The sequence below is a fragment of the Strongylocentrotus purpuratus genome, unplaced genomic scaffold, assembly GCF_000002235.5.
Source record: "Strongylocentrotus purpuratus isolate Spur 01 unplaced genomic scaffold, Spur_5.0 spur5_scaffold_1, whole genome shotgun sequence".
Classification (NCBI taxonomy): Eukaryota; Metazoa; Echinodermata; class Echinoidea; order Camarodonta; family Strongylocentrotidae; genus Strongylocentrotus; species Strongylocentrotus purpuratus.
In genome coordinates, this window is record NW_022145594.1 from 18,157,215 (window position 1) to 18,176,899 (window position 19,685).

The window sequence follows — 19,685 nt, forward strand, 5'->3', positions numbered from 1 at the left end:
AGAAATGACCTTGCCCCTTTCACATTATAATGTGTTTGTCAAGCTAGCCTATTCTGCGCAATAGCTCAGCTCAGCTTAATACATATTAATGTAAACGGTTCTAGAGAATTTGAAATACAAACAATATATGAAATCTGCATAATACAAAAACACTCTGCTAAATACACAAATGGTTTGGCCGAACTAGCTTGGGCTCATCCTTGTCACCAAATTTAGCAAAGAGTGGGAGGGGCTTAAGAGGTATAAATACCGAAGCAATCCCGCTCCTTGGATAGTCGAAATCATCTTCTTGTCAAAGTGATTGCAGAAAGTCTCTTATAAAACATTACTTTCGAAGTTAAGTTTACAAACATTTCTCGGCTACTTTCAACACACTTTTCAAGATGCATTCGTTCTTTGTCATCACTCTAGTTCTGTTTTCATGTCTGTGTCTTGTTGGAGTCACCCAAGCCGTTGCTGTTTCAAAGGAAGGTACGCAAGATGAAGGTAAGTCATCATAATTTTTTTTCGTATTTTTCTTAATTACCCCTACTCCCCCTCTTTGCCTCTATCTGAGTGTGACTCCCTCCCCTCTCTGTCTCAACGTGTCCACCTCTCTCTCCTCCCTCTCTATCTCTCTCTTCTCGCAAGTAGCTTTTGACCCTGAAAACATTCTAGATTCAGGCAAACTGACCCAGACAGAAGAGGACAAGATCTCTGATATTAGAAAACAAGTAATGTTCCTTCAGGTATGTAATTAAAAGTACATTTTCTTGGATTTCTTTTAAGTAATGCATGAAACCCATGCTTAAAATCTGGAGAAAAAAAACTTACAAATAAATATTTTTGTAAAAATGTTGTTGACCGAATCTGTATTATCTGCATGAGAGAGATCTTTCAAGTGATATTCTTTTCATTTTGAGTTTGATTTGATAACCGTGTTTCATTGACACGTGGAAGTTGGATATTGCACACAGCAATGAAACATAACAGTGAGATTTACGCAGAAATATCGGGTAAGTATATATATTTATACTTTAAAGTTTTTAGAACACCATAAAGCTTTCCGTTGAAATACTCTTTCGATTTAGCATATAATATATGTTGTCATGGAAAACACAGAGATAGAAAAGGATCGGATAATATGACGGATAAGTAATTTCATGCTATCTCAAATGAATCGATGTTTATTGACAGGATGCGCATTTTGAGTGGAATAAAACTCTGTAAATGTACATCTACAGTATACATACCGTTTATGGCATTTTTCACAGGTATTACCAATATTACTCCATGGGCCAATAGTTGAAAAGGCACCACCCCCTTAGACACAATCTTCTATTAAGTACTTCTGTTTGTTAGGACCCTTTGCTATCCAAGAGTGTGCTTGCATGCCCTGATGTTGGTGGTCGGTTTGACAATTGAAAGTAGTTCTACAGGATTCTGTGTGAATGTAGCCTCAGATCTAGGCTGATGATTAATGATATTAAATAAAATTCTACGATGCATCGCACACAAATTAAAACTTTTGAATGTCCTAGATCTTTGTAATTATAGTCTTGCAATATTTATGTATTTATGTTACAATCATTTTGTACCAATTAGTCTTTCCAGGAAATTTTGTCTTAATTCTGCATTACATTCATATAATACTCGAAGTTCTTCTAATTTGCATTTAAATAAAATAAGACTAAATATAACTAAACAATCTATATTTTTTAAAGGGCCACAGTTGTGGAATAATATACCTCATGATAAAAAATCTAGTCTATCAATTAACGTTTTTAAAAGGAAATATAAATCATTTTTAATCCAACAAAATAAATAAAGATTGGTTCCGTACACGGTCAGGTTCTGTTTTGTTTTCCCCCTCTATTTAGGCATTATTTTTTGTTGTAATCACCGTTTTCAACAACAATATTATTCTGTATTATACTGTATTACTGTTTCAGTGGCAGCACCAATAAAGCCTTTGGCTTTCCTAGCTGTCTCCACATTCATATGACATTTGTGTTGTTGATGTATTGTATTGTAAATGTTTCTCTTTAGCTTGTTCGCTATGATTTGTATTTTATATGTTTAATATGATGTTTTTTTATGATGAATGAAATAAAGATTAATTCAATCTAAACCTGCTTTCGAACCCAAATAGGTCTTTGAACCTAGTTATGGTTGTATCTATGATTGTTTGGCTTATAGACAGTAGATCCCGTTGGTTGTAAGATTTAATTCTGACTTGTTTTTAATAACAAGCTCGAGCAATAATCTTAACATATCGATTATAAAAAACACCTTCTTTTACAATGAACCAGGTTTCCTTCTTTCTTCAACGGCTTCATTTGTTTTCTCTTCTTTTCCTTTTTTTCTTCTTTCTAATCATTTTGTATGAATTTGTCTAATGAATGTCCTAATTTTATATTAACCTATTTCATATCATAATATTTGCATGTATTTCTCATATCATGCATTTTAATTCTTACACTGTTCGCCTTTTACCTCCGTATCCTAATTACACGATCGAGGATGCGATTTAAATCTACTGGGTGCAATCCGAACAATTATTTTACAGCAATTGGATTGGTGTCAATATTAGTGTCTGTGATATGGTGTAAAATTGAAGCCCTAAAAATATTGCGCTTCAAAATGATCAAGAAATGGCTTTAAAAAAATTAAAAATATTTGAGTGACCGGCTTTACCATACTCGGTTTCTCCAATAGACTGTAGTGTTATAAAAACGAAAAATTAGGTCTCGATTTCCAATAAATAAAGAAATGGATAATCAGACAGGCGATCGGCTGGTAAAAGTCAAGGGATTCCTGACTAAATATTTATAATTATCATTGCAGCATGAGCTAAATCCAGGATTTTGTGTCAGAATCTGAGACAAAGTTACCAGATCCCTTTAAAGGGACTTGGTAACATTGTTTAGATAAGAGATACTGGTGCTAAGGTAGTGACTTCGATGCTAGATGTACAATCAGGTATAATCTGAAATTAAAAAAAAAAACCCAGACCATTATTAATGAGAACAACTGAGAAAAACTGATCTGATCGATACCTTAATTTCTCCTTACTATATTATTAAAATTCTGTTACATTTTAAGGTAAATGTAAACCATCAAAAAAGCTGTGAACTGGCTCTATATAGATCTATATCATTCCAGACATTGAATTAAGTGCTGAATGATTTTTAAAAGCCTGTCTCGTGTCTTTTTTTCATGAAAAAACGGTTGGGAAAATTCAGAAATAGATGGGAGAACTTACTGTCAGAGGGTGTTTGTTGACCAGTGACGCTTTAAAAAAACATAAATATCTTTGTTATTTGAGAAATTTGTCAGGATTGTGTGCATGCTAGAAGGCTAGTACAGTAGAATGAATATGATAAGTAATATTTCTTACACACAATTTCATCAAACTTCAACAAAGTTACCGAGTCACTTTAACCGTGAGAATGCTCACTTCTATCCCTCTCTGATAACTCATCCGAGCAAGTGATTTGTTTTTTATAGGTAGGTCAGTCAACATACTCAAGATTTAATATTTATTCAATGAAACAAAACGTAGCGTCTGTAATCATATATTGTAAATACATCAGCCTGTCTCTATTTAATATGTAAATAGAAATCATTTTAAAGCTTTTAATGAAAAGCCTATTTTATTCATCAAAAAGTTCTTGAAAGGATTACGTGCTTTCCCCAGGAAGCCTGATACAAGATCGAACACGCGATCTTAATCTATTGGATGCAAGCCAAGAAAAGTATTATTTAAATAGCATTGTGGAGAAAAGGAGCAAATAAGTATAATAATACATCGTCGTTAACCGTGAGAACAGTCACTTCTATTCCCCTCTGCTAAATCCTGCGAACAGTGGTACCAACTCTAAAACGAATTGTCGTGAGTTCAACAAATTGTAAATTGCTACTCCATGTAATGGCTATATTAAAGACTAGCAATGGAGAATAATTGCTGCTTAAATTTAGCAATAATCAATAGATTGTTTTGGGACATAAAGGTAGATTAAACTATGATCAATACAAATGATATTGTATTGGAAACTTTCGGAAAAGTTGAAAAATAAAGTGAAAAAGACAATGGATGCGTAATGATGAGATAGATTGACTTTGTTCTACCTGCTAAACTCCACCCCTAAACAAAAACAACTCCAAAAGCAAATAAAAAACAATATTGAAAAAATATCGAAAAAAAATCTGTAGAGACGATGACAAAATAAGTGTAATCATACATTTTCATTAACCGTAAAAAATGGTCATTTCTATCCCTCTCTAAAAGACTGATCTTCTTTTCATAAGCATATCAGTCAACACAATTAAGATTTAATATTTATTCAATGAAATAAAAAGTAGCGTCTGTATTCATATATTTTATAAATGCGCCAGCCTGTCTCTATTTACTATGTAAATAGAAATCATTTTAAAGCTTTTAATGACAAGCCTATTTTATTCATCAAAACGTTATGAAAAAAAGTCCAAAGCAAATAAAAAACAAATTTGAAAAAAGCTCTGTAGAGACAAAGAATGAACAAATAAGTATAATCATACATCTTAACCGTACAAAATGTTTACTTTTATCCCTCTCAGAAAAATCATTCGAACAATTGAATTTCTTTTCAAAAGCATGTCAGTCAACATACTCAACATTTAATATTTATTCAATAAAATAAAACGTAGCGTCTGTAATCATATATTGTAAATGCAGCAGCCTGTCTCTATTTACTAATTTTAATGACAAGCCTATTGTATATATCAAAAAGTTTCAAAATAAGTATAATACTACATCATCGTTAACCGTTTACCAGGAAGATCTTTGAGCTGACAAAGGACGTGAGACTGACTGGACTCATCCAGACGTTGCTGTCCAATCGGCGATATTTTGTGGTTCTCAATGGGAATCGCAGCAGATGGCGCAGACAGAAAATGGCCTACCACAAGGAAGTGTGCTCGCACCGTTACTCTTTAACGTGTACAAGAATGACCAACCGATCCACCCAAACACCAGGAGCTTCCTCTACGCCGATGATCTCTGCATCGCCACCCAGAACCAGTCTTTTGTGAAGTTGGAGGAGTCCCTTAGTGATGCCCTGGCCGGTCTCATCCCATACTATGCGACCAACCACCTGAGAGCTAACCCTGACAAAACTCAGATAAGCGCATTCCACCTCAAGAACAGGGATGCCAACCATCAACTAAGGATCAGCTGGTATGGGAAAAGGCTGAAGCACACTCCCAACCTAGTCTACTTAGGCGTCACACTCGATCGCTCCCTTACCTACAAGAACCACATTGCCATTACAAAGGCAAAAGTTGGAGCCCGCAACAACATCCTCAAGAAGCTAGCCAACATCAACTGGGGGACTGATGCCAGAACAATCCGGACGACAGCCCTCGCGCTTTGCTTTACTGCTGCGGAGTATGCATCACCAGTATGGAGTAGGTCGGCCCATGCACCCAAGATTGACCCAGCTCTAAATTCATCTTGCAGAGCGATCACTGGATGCCTTAGGCCAACTCTAAAGTAGAAGACATCTACCTGCTCTGCGGTATTGCCCCTCCACACGTCAGAAGGTTGGTCTTGTCCCAGAAAGAAAAGGACAAACAAGAAAACAATCCACTCCACCCACTCTTCGAACAACAGCCAGTGGGCAAGCGGCTCAAATCCAGACACAGCTTTCTGCACTCTGTAGAGCCTCTTAATACTAGCCCTCACAACCAAAGGATAGCTTTGTGGTCTAACCACCTTCAGACCACTCCACATCAACTCTCCCTCAGCCCGAAGGAATCCCTCGCAACCGGCTCCAGTGAGACTTGGCCTACTTGGCTTAGCCTCAACCGCCTAAGAACTGGCTACGGTCGATGCAGAGTCTTAATGTAGAGGTGGGGTCTAGGAGACGAACAAACGGCATGTGAATGCGGCCAGGAACAGACAATGGAACACCTGCTAGTCTGCCCACTCCTGCCGGAGCCATGCACCCAAGATGACCTGGAAGCCGTGAATTGCCGTGCCAAAGCCTGTGTGGACCACTGGACGGGACTTGTGTAGTGACTCGATAAGAAGAAGATCGTTAACCGTGAGAACGGTCACTTTTATCCCTCTCTGCTAAGTCCTGCGAACAGTTGTACCAACTCTAAAACGAATTATCATGAGTCCAAAAACTAATAAATTACTACTCCATGTCGTGTCTGTACTAAAAAGGAGCAACGGAGAATAATTGCTGCTTAAATTTAGCAATAATTACTTGATTGCTTGTGGACATAAAGGTAGATGAAACTATGATCAATACAAATGATATTGTCTTGAAAACTGTCGGGAAAAAATGGGGAAAAAACGAAAAGAACATAAATGTGATCATGTAATCCGAGGATACACACAGAGAAAAGTAGGTGAAAATTGACTCCCTATAGCGAGTAACTACTTGTCACATAAGTGACAACCCTCAGGAAGTAAATTTACTCCCCGATGTAGGGAGTAATTCTTTGTACTCCCTTTAAGGAGTAAAAATAGCACACCTCATTTCACACCTTTTGGTTCCGTATTTATGAAAAATGGGTTCAAATTTACATCTGTGGATACATTTTATACCCTTCATGATCGATTCCAAACCCTGTGGGAAGTATATCTACACCCTTTATATGCAATGCATCGACCGATTGATCTTCCTTCGAGCAATCAATCACCCATGCTTCGTAATCACCTAACAGTCTCTGATTCTCACCCTTTTGTCTACGTTTCACGGCTCTAAAGAAATCAGACCAGAATGTCGAGTTATATGTTGAAAGGCTTTAATGCTTACCAAAAGGGGCTTTCACACCGGGCCTTGCGTAGAGTTGCGTAGATTTGCGTAGAGTTGCGTAGCGACTACGCCGATCGTACGCAACCCTACGCCGATCGTACGCAACCCTACGCAAATGTACGCGGAGGGACGCGAATGGGTACGCGAGATGAACGCAAACAATTAAACATGTTTATTTTTTTTCGCGTACCTTCGGCTTAAGCCCCTTTCACACCGGATCTGCGTAGAGTTGCGTAGTGTTGCGTACCGACTACGCCGAAGTTAAGCTGCGTACTCATGAATAAATTGATGCTTCGGCGTAGTCCCTGCGTAGGTTATGCGTAGGCTTGCGTACGATCGGCGTATAGTTACGTACCCTGTGCGTAGGCATCGCGTACCTTCGGCGTAGGCAATTGGCGTAGGGTTACGAACGGTTGCGTAGGCCTGGCGTAGGGTTGCTTACGGTTGCGTACGGTTGCTTACTTTGGGAGAAAATGCCATGTAAAATGCAATAGACGCTCGTAGGAGCCGCGAGTATAGCCATTGGCGCTTTATAAACATATATAATAAAAAAAAATATGTTAAAAAACAGTTCAATTTATTGTATAAATGAACCTTGCAGTGTACAAAGAATTGTACATGTTAATACATGTGAAGATAACTTTATCTTAGGATAATAATAACATTCTGACAAACTGTGACATCCAAGGGGCAGTGGGTCTCTTTTGCATGCGTGAAATAGGGATGAACCGCCAATTTGCGTAAAATAGTGAGTGCAGAAAATAACATTTATAAACCTGCCATAAGTTTTAATAGTAAAAAGTGGCATTCGGTACACGTTTTTGACCGTTAAATTTTCAGTTTTTTTAGTAGGTATTAGCAACTGCTGAGGTTATTTTGCAGTAATGTTAATTTGTTCAAGATTTAATTTTCCAAAAAATGCAGACATTTTTGTTGATGTACTACATTATTGTACTATGTATCATTCAAAAGGGTAATATATGAACTTTCTTTTGATGAACATTGCAAGGTCACGTGATGTGATTTGATACCTCAAAACGCCAACAAAAGAGAGCTTATTTTGATTTGTGAATAAATGTGGACAGCAGTCTTATATTTGTTGACCATATCTCTTTTTTTCACTCATTTGTAAAATATCATTCCATAACAGTTTCCTGAAAGTTTGAAGACGATATCCATTGTCCTTGGTCCGTAGCGTATTTGTGTGTGACAATGTAATGATATAAATGTTAGTCATTTATTAAAATTAAAGAAATACTTCTGACATACACACTCACTCAGTCTCACTAACAGAGTGAGAAAAAATTATTTCTTTGCTCATTTCAATTAAACAAATTATATTACAAACATACAAACAGGACCACAAACGTACACACAAGCAAACAAACCGACACAAATACATACAGATTTCCACAAAACATAATAAAATTTTCGCATGAGGCATCAGTTTATGAATCTTATCTCTGTTTATTATATCAACAGCCTGAGATGTCAATTATCAACAATTGAATAAACCATAACAAAACAAAACATGTCAGTCTGAAATACCTTGTAGTAGTACAAACAGAATAACAAGCAAGAATGATCAATGATCAATATCTGCCAAGTTTACATCCAGGTCCCAAAAAAAATCTTTATACCATACGTTTTTAATGCTTCGTCGGACTGGCGTAGGGTAGCGTATTGTTGCGTAGGCTTGGCGTACATTTGCGTAGGCTTGGCGTACAGTTGCGTAGGCTTGGCGTACAGTTGCGTAGTAAAGTCTACGCCGAAGGTACGCGAACAAAATTAAACATGTTTAATTTTTTGCGTTCATCTCGCGTACCCATTCGCGTCCCTCCGCGTACAGTTGCGTAGGGTTGCGTACGATCGGCGTAGGGTTGCGTACGATCGGCGTAGTCGCTACGCAACTCTACGCAACTCTACTCAACTCTACGCAAGGCCCGGTGTGAAAGCCCCTTTAGACTTTACTACGCAACTGTACGCCAAGCCTACGCAACAATACGCTTCCCTACGCTAGTCCGACGAAGCATTAAAAACGTATGGTATAAAGATTTTTTTGTATATATACCTGGATGTAAACTTGGCAGGTATTGATCATTGATCATTCTTGCTTGTAATTCTGTTTATACTACTACAAGGTATTTCAGACTGACATGTTTTGTTTTGTTATGGTTTATTCAATTTGTGATAATTGACATCTCAGGCTGTTGATATAATAAACATAGATAAGATTCATAAACTGCTTGTGTGTGCGTTTGTGGTCCTGTTTGTATGTTTGTAATACAAATTTGTTTAATTGAAATGAGCAAAGAAATAATTTTGTCTCACTCTGTTAGTGAGACTGAGTGAGTGTGTATGTCAGAAGTATTTCTTTAAATCTAATAAATGACTAACATTTATATCATTACATTGTCACACACAAATACGCTACGGACAAATGACAACAGATATCGTCTTCAAACTTTCAGGAAACTGTTATGGAATGATATTTTACAAATGAGTGAAAAAAAGGGATATGGTCAACAAATATCAGACTTCTTTCCACAATTATTCACAAATCAAAATAAGCGCTCTCTTTTGTTGGCATTTTGAGGTATCAAATCACATCACGTGACCTTGCAATGTTCATCAAAAGAAAGTTCATATATTACCCTTTTGAATGATACATAGTACAAAAATGTAGTACATCAACAAAAATGTCTGCATTTTTTGGAAAATAAAATCTTTAACAAATTAACATTACTGCAAATAACCTCAGCAGTTGCTAATACCTACTAACAAAACTGAAAATTTAACGGTCAAAAACGTGTACCAAATGCCACTTTTTACTATCAAAACTTATGGCAGGTTTATAAATGTTATTTTCTGTTCACATGTAATAACATGTACAATTCTTTGTACACTGCACAGTTCATTTTTCTTTTTAACATATTTTTTAAATTTTGTATATGTTTATAAAGCGCCAATGGCTATACTCGCGGCTCCTACGAGCGTCTATTGCATTTTTACATGGCATTTTCGCACACAGTAAGCAACCGTACGCAAGCGTACGTAACCCTACGCCAATTGCCTACGCCGTAGGTACGCGGTGCCTACGCACAGGGTACGTAACTGTACACCATCGTACGCAAGCCTACGCATAACCTTCGCAGGGACTACGCCGAAGCATCAATTTATTCATGAGTTCGCAGCTTAACTTCGGCGTAGTCGGTACGCAACACTACGCAACTCTACGCAGATCCGGTGTGAAAGGGGCTTAAACAACAATTAGTGTGAACTCAACACAAGTGCAGACTGTAATGGCCCGGTCCCACAGGCCGATGGACACAAAACGTATGCATAAAGGACACAGCGGACGAGCAAATTTTCGAGGGTGGCTCCATCCGTTTTCATCCGCTCCAGAAATGGACAAAATTGGCGAAAATTTGCGAAAATAGAACGCTAGTATGTAGCGGGGATGTTTAACGGATGTTCATCGGAAGCCTAGCGGATGAAAGCGGATGGAAGTGGATGACAGCTTTGAATACTTTATATACGAGATGCATACGCTAACATCCTTTCTATTTCCGTGCTACTAACGATGTATAGACGTTCTATGTACCTTATCTTTCCTCCCTCTTTCCGTTTTTAGCTGCAGCGGATGTGAGTTGCAGGATGCCCAGAGGGTGCAGAGAGGATACAGCGGACGTTTAACGGATGATAACGGACATAGAACGTTTGTTGTTCGTATTTGTCGCGGATTTACATCGTACACGGCGGAAGTTCATCCGTTCTAAAAGTTGTTTGCAGCTCAAAACTTTTTGCGTGGATGAAATCACAGTGGACGGATACTCGATGGATAGAGCGTATGAAACACGTATACGATGAGTACATAACGGATGCATAGCGTTTTCCAACGGATGGCAATATTTTTTTACGTTTTACATCCTCTTTGCATCCGTAAGTGCAGTGGGACCGGGCCTTAAGAACTTACTTATGGCTGGACGTATCGGTCCATATGTAATGGAATTACCTAAATACACAATCCTGCCTTACCGAATATCTTCCCTTTACTTACACGTATAAGAAGGCAATTATGTAATAGTTAGTAAAACAACACTTCTGCTAATGTAATTAAGTTATCATATATAACCTTTGGTACAACCCCTTATTCTTGATCTTAGTTCATCTTGATATGAATGATTACAATCTTCAAATGATTCAAAGGTCAACCATTGATTAACGTGTTTTGAGCCAAAATGCCTATAGTCTACCGGCATCTTGTCTTTGGACATGAAGGCATGTTTCACCAAAAAATAATTCCATATCAGATTACAAGAGTACCTTATTTACACCACCTTAATCACAGAGCATAATATCGAGGGTATGTATAAGTAATTTTCTTTTGGAAATTTGTATCTTGTAGGAATCCGTTGCTGAGATCACCCGTTCCTTCTCAACTCGCGAACTCGTCGCGAAGAATCCATCAATGATGGCCAAAATCTACACTCCTGACTCTCTCGAGACCGAGAGTGAGCTGGGAGAACCTGAAAAGACACGACGTCGAAGGGAACTCGACTCGCCATCGGCTCTCCCGACATCGTTCCCATCATCTGCTACCGAGCAGCCAAGCCTAGGTCAGAACCCATCCGGACCATACTCATGGCCTTTGTATTCCGGTATGAACACTAGGTCCATTTTCTTATAATAACATATTCTAAGATTGTAAGGTATTATTGATAACATATCTTAAGAAAAATAGACCAGACGTTTCTTGATTTCTATAATGCCCATCGAACACGAACATGAATAAAATTAGGCCTTGAGGCGCCTTTTATGCTAGACCAGCCTCTGTACCGTTTCCGTGCCGCGCGTCCAATCGGCTAATAAAATTAACACGCCCTCAACGTTGAAAGTAGACCTAGCCATTCCTTTCATTCTGTAGTGGACTGGAATATGGGGGATCACGCGATCAGTGGAGAGAGCGCGCTGTATATGGGATCAATGCCTGTGATACAAGAATAAAAACAAAGAACAGACTAAATCTGGAATACTTTAAACCCAGCATGTAACCAGCAGGGAATCGACCTCAACATTTTCCAAAAATCAAATCAAATCAAACCACTGCATTACACAGGGCAGAACTAGTAAACTCTACGTAACGGAAGGAGACACATCATTGAAGCTAACAGATGCGTTAACTTGAATAACAGATACAAAATAAGACAGCCATGAATGCCAAAATGAACTTTCAAAGCTATATGTCGTTTTGGTTGGCCATGTAATATCCGTCAAAGTCCAAAAGTAGGAGAAACCATATTGCTCCGGTTGTCTCATTTTCGCTCGCTGGACGTATATAGCAGACGGCAATCGGCGGATGAGACGACACTTGGTAGTGAATTGGTATGTGAGATTTCTTTGCTAAATATACAATACAAGAACATTTTCCATATCCTTAAACTATCATTTATATCTGATAATTGAACAGTTATTAAAATAAACCTACCAAACTACATAATACAATGAAATACTTGACTTAAAGATAAAGGCCAGTTATGGTCATGCGAGTGCATTGTGAAAGAAACGTTGTGGAATCGATCAGAAAAGGTTGAGCATCTAGCCTATGAGTATAGGTGTGTACTGCAGGGTTCTGGAATCCTCAAAATGATAAGAAATTTGGCCCAGTCTTCGTAAAGTTACAAGCACTGTACACAGAAAGATGTATATGGGACTGCGCACATGTGAGCGACACGTGCGTTTATCTCTCACAAGCCAATACATAAACTAATTTACGAAATATATCAATTGATAGGTGGTTTCCCGGCAAAATTGTTTTCATGTATTAGTCAAAACATATTATTTTACGTGATTGGTAATAAGAGCTTCCGTTTCATTTTTTGAACTTTGGACGCTTCCAATACTGGCCTTTACCTTTAAAGTATGGGAGTTTGATGTAGTGCACAATTGCACCCCTCTGTAAATAATCGAATAGTCCATGGCGATCATGAATATTCGTGTTTTTGCTTACCTCGGCAAAATGCTTGCCTATAGTAAGTGGAAAAATTACGGTGGGGGGGGGGGGGTTGGCAGAAATGGACATAATGAACCGATCGGAACTGATCTATGATAATTCATGAAAGTTATCCTTCGTGTGCTTGACCTAGAACCTTACTATCGCGTGCATAATGAACTGATCAAAACTGATCTATGATAATTCATGAAAGTTATCCTTCGTGTGCTTGACCTAGAACCTTACTATCGCGTGTCAAATTGCGTGCAACGTTCGACTTGTTTCACATGTGTTATATAGGCAATGGCGAGCTAGCGACCTATTTTGACCAAATTACGGTGGGTGAACTTTCAGAAATCAATGGGACATGAGGGTTCCAATGAAAGAGCTAGTGTCAACGTACGTCGGGGTGGATGTGCTTTTTGTTTAAACAAAACAAAAAATAATTTTTAACGACTTATTTGGGTAAAAGTCAGTAGGCTAACATGTTAGGCTGCTGGACTCTGACGATAGGGGTCGTTGTCCAAGGAGACTATTCGGAGCCATATGCTAAAAGATCTATGTGTCAACTAGAAGTAATACGAAATTATCAATGGAACGTATGACGTAGGCCATTATCATCGAGGTTGAGAATAAACCTCAAACGGGGCTATTATGCTTAAAATATTATGTTATGCAGGCAGAAGTGTTAAGCCTCGCAGATCATTAAACGTGATATGAAATATATTTGCTGTTTCTTGTTTAGGTCAATGTTTCTTGTGTCCCGCTGGTGTTCCTGGACACAGTGGTCCTCCAGGCCCGCAGGGGGTCGCCGGAAGGGACGGTAGAGACGGACGGGATGCACCGACAAGTCCCCAAGGTAGGCCTTTAAAGACATCACTCTGACACGATATGTACGACATGCAGATGTTTTAGAAAATTCGTATTTAATTGTGACATTGCAATTATTCAAGCCGGAAAATGCATGGCTAGCGGAATAAAAATTCAAGTTATTGAAAAACAATTTGGATATTGTAACTCCTGTACGGTCTTTTGTCAAGATACACAAGGAAGAGATACTATTGGGTGTAAATAAAAAATACGTTATTCAGACAAATAGTCAGAGGTTTCTCTAGAGTGTTTTTCACATTCTTATGTAATAACAGCAATCAGTCATTGATAATGGCGAGAACATAATCTCGGCAAATTACATACAAATTATGTTATGTAATATATTTGATAATATCCATTATCAAATCGATTCTGTCTATGGATTCTGATACATGACATTTTAAAATTGTTTACATTTTACTGAGGAAACACCCACTTCACGTAACGACCAAACAAACACAACTGAATCCCGTTTGTACAATCTTGACTGAATTTGCCACGAATAATGGCATGTTTTGTACCACGAATGTAAAAGCCAAACGTCTGGAATACAGTTAGATCTATCTTTATGATTCTGATAAAACTTCTGGATGTTTAAATTTTACCTCAAGAAATACCCAGCGACGAAACTCACCCAACTGAATCCGGCGGCGATGCGGTAGTGCGTCCAGTAGGTAACATGACAAGTCTTCCTGGTGTTATCTACATTCGCTGGGGGTAACGACGTATGTCCTGAACACGCAGAACTCATCTATTCCGGTAGGTACAGATGGGTAATATTCCATTTGGAAATGTTTTTGACAATATCGCAAGAACTTTCTGAAAATTAATAACAGGCAATTTCAATAGCCTTGTCCGTCTGTCATATTAAAATGTGCGAAAGCTTCAACGGATTTCAAACATGATGGGACACACAATTTTTTCAAAAAAGTCTTTGCAAACTTGTTTCAATGTTACTGTAACCTTTAATCAATCTGATGTTGTGCGACAAAAAAGTCTTCATCGCCACAAACAAATCACATGCATTCGATAGCCCCACTGGAAGGGGTTAGGTTTTAAGTGAATGCAAACAAAGTAGGTCAAGTTTATTTGAGTTATTGTAATATCGACTCTTATTTATACATTATATGCAAGATTTAAAAAAAAATTAAACTGAATGTCATGCTATAACAAAATGACCACTAGCGTTCAATAATGTTAACGTAGCAATAATAACCCCGATTATATGGCGCAATTATCAATCCTATGGGATGCTCAAGGTTCTATAATTACCCTGGATTTAGTCCAGCTGCCCTAAGAGAGCACTTAACTCATAGCACGCTATTGTTATAGTACTTTGTACACGCGAGCACGCTACTGTTACTTTGCTTATTGCATGATTGCACGCATTCGTAATAGCAGTTATTGTTCATGCCCATTGGACTGTACCTAGTGTTTTGCACGCGCTATTGGCAGTACCATCGTGTTAATTCGATTATCTCGTTATAAATTTGGCACTGGGGGGTATTTGTGGCTTGGAACAATAGGGATTAGCCCTGTGGCAGGATAAGAGTTAAAGCATTTCATGAATTAAATCTTACCAAGTTCACATTTACTTCTTATGGGTGGAGAGTGACAAGTTTAAATATATGTCTTACCAACTCACTTTAACTGCGGACCTCGAACCGCGAACCATGTGATCTCCATGCCGGTGACGTACCACTAGACCACGACGCCCCTGTGCAATTTGTTTGGGAAATGAGCTATGTAATCCCATTACCAACCATTAGGATAAGCCCAAGTGCAACATTCAGATGCCCTCATGTGCTGTAGAGAGGTGTCGTAGATTATGTCATCAGGCTGTTGATCACACGGTTAGCTGTTTGAGTCCCAGCCCCGTACTGATGTCATTTGCCAAGATATTAATCCACATTTGCCACCCTCCACCCAGGTTTGAATTTGTACCTTGTTTGAAATGAGTCGTTGGATGTTCTCCGTAGTTACCTAATCCTGATGAATTTGAACTTTAGTGGGTGTACCTACATTTGTGTTACATTACTTTGTCGTTTATTCAGGTTCTATTGGAGGTGGACGTCCTCCAGAGTTACCTATTTCTGATGAATTTGAACTTTAGTGGGTTACCTTTATTTGTCTTACATTACTTTATGGTTTATTCAGGTTCTATTGGAGGTGCACACAACGGTCATACTGGAAGCGGCTCAAATTATCTCTGTATGCCGGACGAGCCTATCTATGACGAAGTAGAAACCTCCCCACATGTTGAACGAGCCCGAATATACTCCTCTGAATACCAAGTCAATACTGGTCCTTCACGCATGCGACCAATGCATGACCATACTCCGACCTGTGCAGTCTGCAGGGCGCCCCCTGGCCGTACCAGCAAACTTATGATTCCTGCCCGCAACGTATGTCCTTCTCAAGAGTGGCGTTTAGAGTACGCTGGTTATATTATGGCAGAGAAATACACAAACAAAAGAACGGAATTTGTGTGTGTGGACCGAGAGATGGTTCCTAAAGCGCGGGTACCATGGGGGATCAGGATGGTGCGCTGTTGTACATGACAGAAGTCCGGTGTCTGATAGGTGGGGGCTTGGATTGTGGACCCTACATCGGTGGTTACGAAATAACTTGCGCTGTCTGTACTATCTGAAGTCCTATTAATAATTTCATTTCGTATAGTTTGACACTGTTTGTATATCTCGTCATGATCTTTGAACATCTTAGAACAATATATTTTTAATACACATCACAGTGATAAAATGTACACCTTAGTTGCATAGACATTCCAATGATTACGAGTTAACCTTAGTTTTATACATAAAACAGTGATCAACTGTATGAAAAAAATAGGCCTAGTTTGTTGATGGTTTTTTTTAATGTTGTTAGTGAATTTCCTAATATTTTTTCTTTTCCTTCAGGAAAAATAGTTATTTGGCTACTCTGAATTTTCTGACAAAAGCTTGTATTCATTCTTACATAAGTGTGATACGGAACCGAATGATCGTTCAATGTATATGTTTACATAATAATTTACTTTTAATCGAACTGAATTAAACAGACATTGACTACATAATTGCAAACGTTTTGTGGTTTGTTTAACGTTGTTGATAATGCTAAAGCGATTATGAGAAAACAGGTTTGACTGGAAATTGCTTTAAATCAATTTTATCTACTTAATAATATTACATAGGATCGTAGGAGGGTTTCATCCTTTAAAAAATAGACACACAATAAAAAGAGAAAGAAAAGGAAAACGTGGTTAAAAGCTGTTTTGGTCTGGGGGGGGGGGGGGGACGAAGCTTGAAAAGGAACAACAGCAAGGATCAGTACTGACAAAGGCAGAAGATTAATTTGAGCTACACTGTCGCTCATAACGTTGGAAATTAGTTTTTACCCCAATTTATGCAATTATTTTGACAATGATTTATTCCTAATAGATGTATGGCCTTGCATTATGGCTCAGGGCATGGGCACACAGAAGATTTTTTTCTGTGGGGGACCGGGGGAAAATTCAATGAATGATTGATAATGTATTGCATTTTCTTTTTCTTTTTCTTATATTTATGGGAACTGCCCCTACCCTAGCCCCCGCTGCGTACAGTCATGGTTCAGTGGCAAAGCAATGGCCTCGTAACCTTGAGGCCCCAGGATCAGAACCGTGTCGATGTGCTATATTAGTGCCCTTTTGTGGGGCATTAATCCTCATTGCTGTCATTTATGACTTAAGGGCGTAGGTGCCCTAGTTGATAAGCATAGTAGCTTACACATGCTTTAGCAGTTGCGCAAAACAAACACTGGCTAATCATTATTCAATAAAATATGACGGGGTGTTGGAAATTCAGTGTTTGCCAGACTGGTTGGGTGTTAGTGGGGTGTGGGTGGATATATATATGTGGCCTTGGTATGTAGGTGCGGCATGGTTGATGTGTAGCGATATTTTAGGGTGGGAAGAGTGCGTGAAAAGGGGACTACGTATATTTTTTTAAATCAAGATTTCTTCTGTCTTTCCCCTCTTGTCAACATTTGCTAGGCAGTATTTATTGCCCGGTATTAACCGGCCCACCCTGCTCAAAGGTAAAATATGAAAAACGACTAAAATTAGGTTTAGGATGAGCAGTAGTATATCAAGCATCCAAATTTGCACTAAAAGTATATATATATATATATGAGAAATTTGTCTCAACTGTGGTAAATTTTTGCAAACGAAAGCACAACTTGACAACATGCATAAAAGAATGATTTTCTTCTCCATTCTTGATATTAAACTATTAATTTAAAAAAAAGTCATACGAAAACCATTATTAAGATATGATGGAAGTATTGTTATGAGGAAAAAAGAGTATTTTATGTTAGAGAACTGGCGAATATTGATGTGATTCATCACTCGCTACTGCACAAACCTAAACTAATTGTTGGTTTTAAAACGCTGAATATTCTTGAATTTATTTATTTGATATTAAAGCTATAACATGAATGGATATTTGTTTGGGCGTGCATTTTCTGTTTAAAACTATGTTATAAGAATGAGACAAAGAACATGAACGGTTCATTTTAGTTTAGTTCACTTTATTCAGCCATTCAAAATCAAATAAACAAAGCATGTAATCGAAATAAGAATACAAACTAAATGGTTTGGATGCCCCTATAAGCAAAGGCTAGACGAAAGGAAGTAAACATTTACAAGTATACATAATCATACACACAAACAGTACCCTTTACACAAAACATTACCCACTAGACTACAGGAAAACAGAAATAATAAAAAGGGACAGATTATCATGGAGTATAGATCTTAGAAATGTAATGGATTAACAACATTTAAAGTAACATCTATTATTTTAAACATCATTTTGAATTGTAGGAAATACGTGGTTTTCAAGATTCGAAGGTATAAACGGCAATTTTTCAAAAGAAATTATCAAATGAATTTACTATATCTTAATAAAACAACATGAATCTATATTAATTTTTTTTTTCATAAAATAATTTCGTAGAACTTTTCTACAAACTGAATCGTTTATAATTTGCCAAACCCTTCTAAGATTATGTTTATTTATATTCATATTTATTTATTCATACATTTCACGAGCTATCGTTAGGATTGCGTTTAACTTATTAAAATATTTCTTATACTTAATTTCAAAATATTTAATGCTTTTCTTACAAAATAATAAATGAGCGATTCTATTTTATTGGTATACATGTAGTTTTCCTTCCACCGTGGGCTTATACCATGTTTTATGAAGTACGATAATAACATAATGATGCTGATTGTAGACCCTCCGGAGGACAAAATTAAAGTTACATCACCTCAGATGGTATAATGATTATTATCTTTTTTGATAACGTAGCTTTGATGGAATGATAATTATAGTCCTCATTCAACAATTGCACTTTGTTGCTGAAATCATTTTAAATTTAAATTGCAGAAGTTCACCAACCCAAAATGAAAGTCACAAATATGGTTTGTACAATGAAAATATATCGGTATTATATCAGTATTGTATCACAGTAAAATGTCAAACTAAGATTTAAATACAAGGTTTAATATTGAAGTGCAGAAAAGTTTGAAATGTTTTACATGGGAAAACGAAGAACACAGGATTACACCTTCACCGCAAACTTATATATTTGTTTTATAATTTCATGGAAAAACAATCTTATTTCAATGTAAATTCTTATTGACAAAAAACATCAATATGATATCTATGGGTCAGCTATTTACAAAACATATATCAATATCTAACTGGAAAAAAAAATCACTTATAGTGCAATATACGACCACATTCAAAAACTAGTTGTTCTTAATGTGTACTAAATACCTAAAAGGTTATTTTTTGTCTTCCAAGTCATTAATCGTAATAATTCCATTGTTATTGTTCCTTGCTAACTGTCGGTTGCGATGCATTATCAGGCTAACGCACGTCGTGCAACCCAAGGCTGAATATTCGTGAGGGTAAAATGAATGATATTTAGCTCTAGAGTGTACATCCTTCCCAAATGAGTTTCCATATGATACAAGTATGAATAACAGT

At 37.5% G+C, this 19,685-nt stretch overlaps 1 protein-coding gene across 1 annotated transcript; it reads left to right on the forward strand.

Annotated features, from left to right (window-relative positions):
* The first annotated feature begins 357 nt into the window (after positions 1 to 357).
* Positions 358 to 14,429, forward strand: LOC115920954. Its single transcript, XM_030977768.1, has 5 exons — positions 358 to 486; positions 634 to 728; positions 11,197 to 11,449; positions 13,526 to 13,639; positions 14,262 to 14,429. Exons 1-5 carry the CDS (start codon positions 384 to 386, stop codon positions 14,369 to 14,371), a joined length of 675 nt encoding a protein of 224 aa, XP_030833628.1. The 5' UTR covers positions 358 to 383; the 3' UTR covers positions 14,372 to 14,429.
* Positions 14,430 to 19,685: the final 5,256 nt, after the last annotated feature.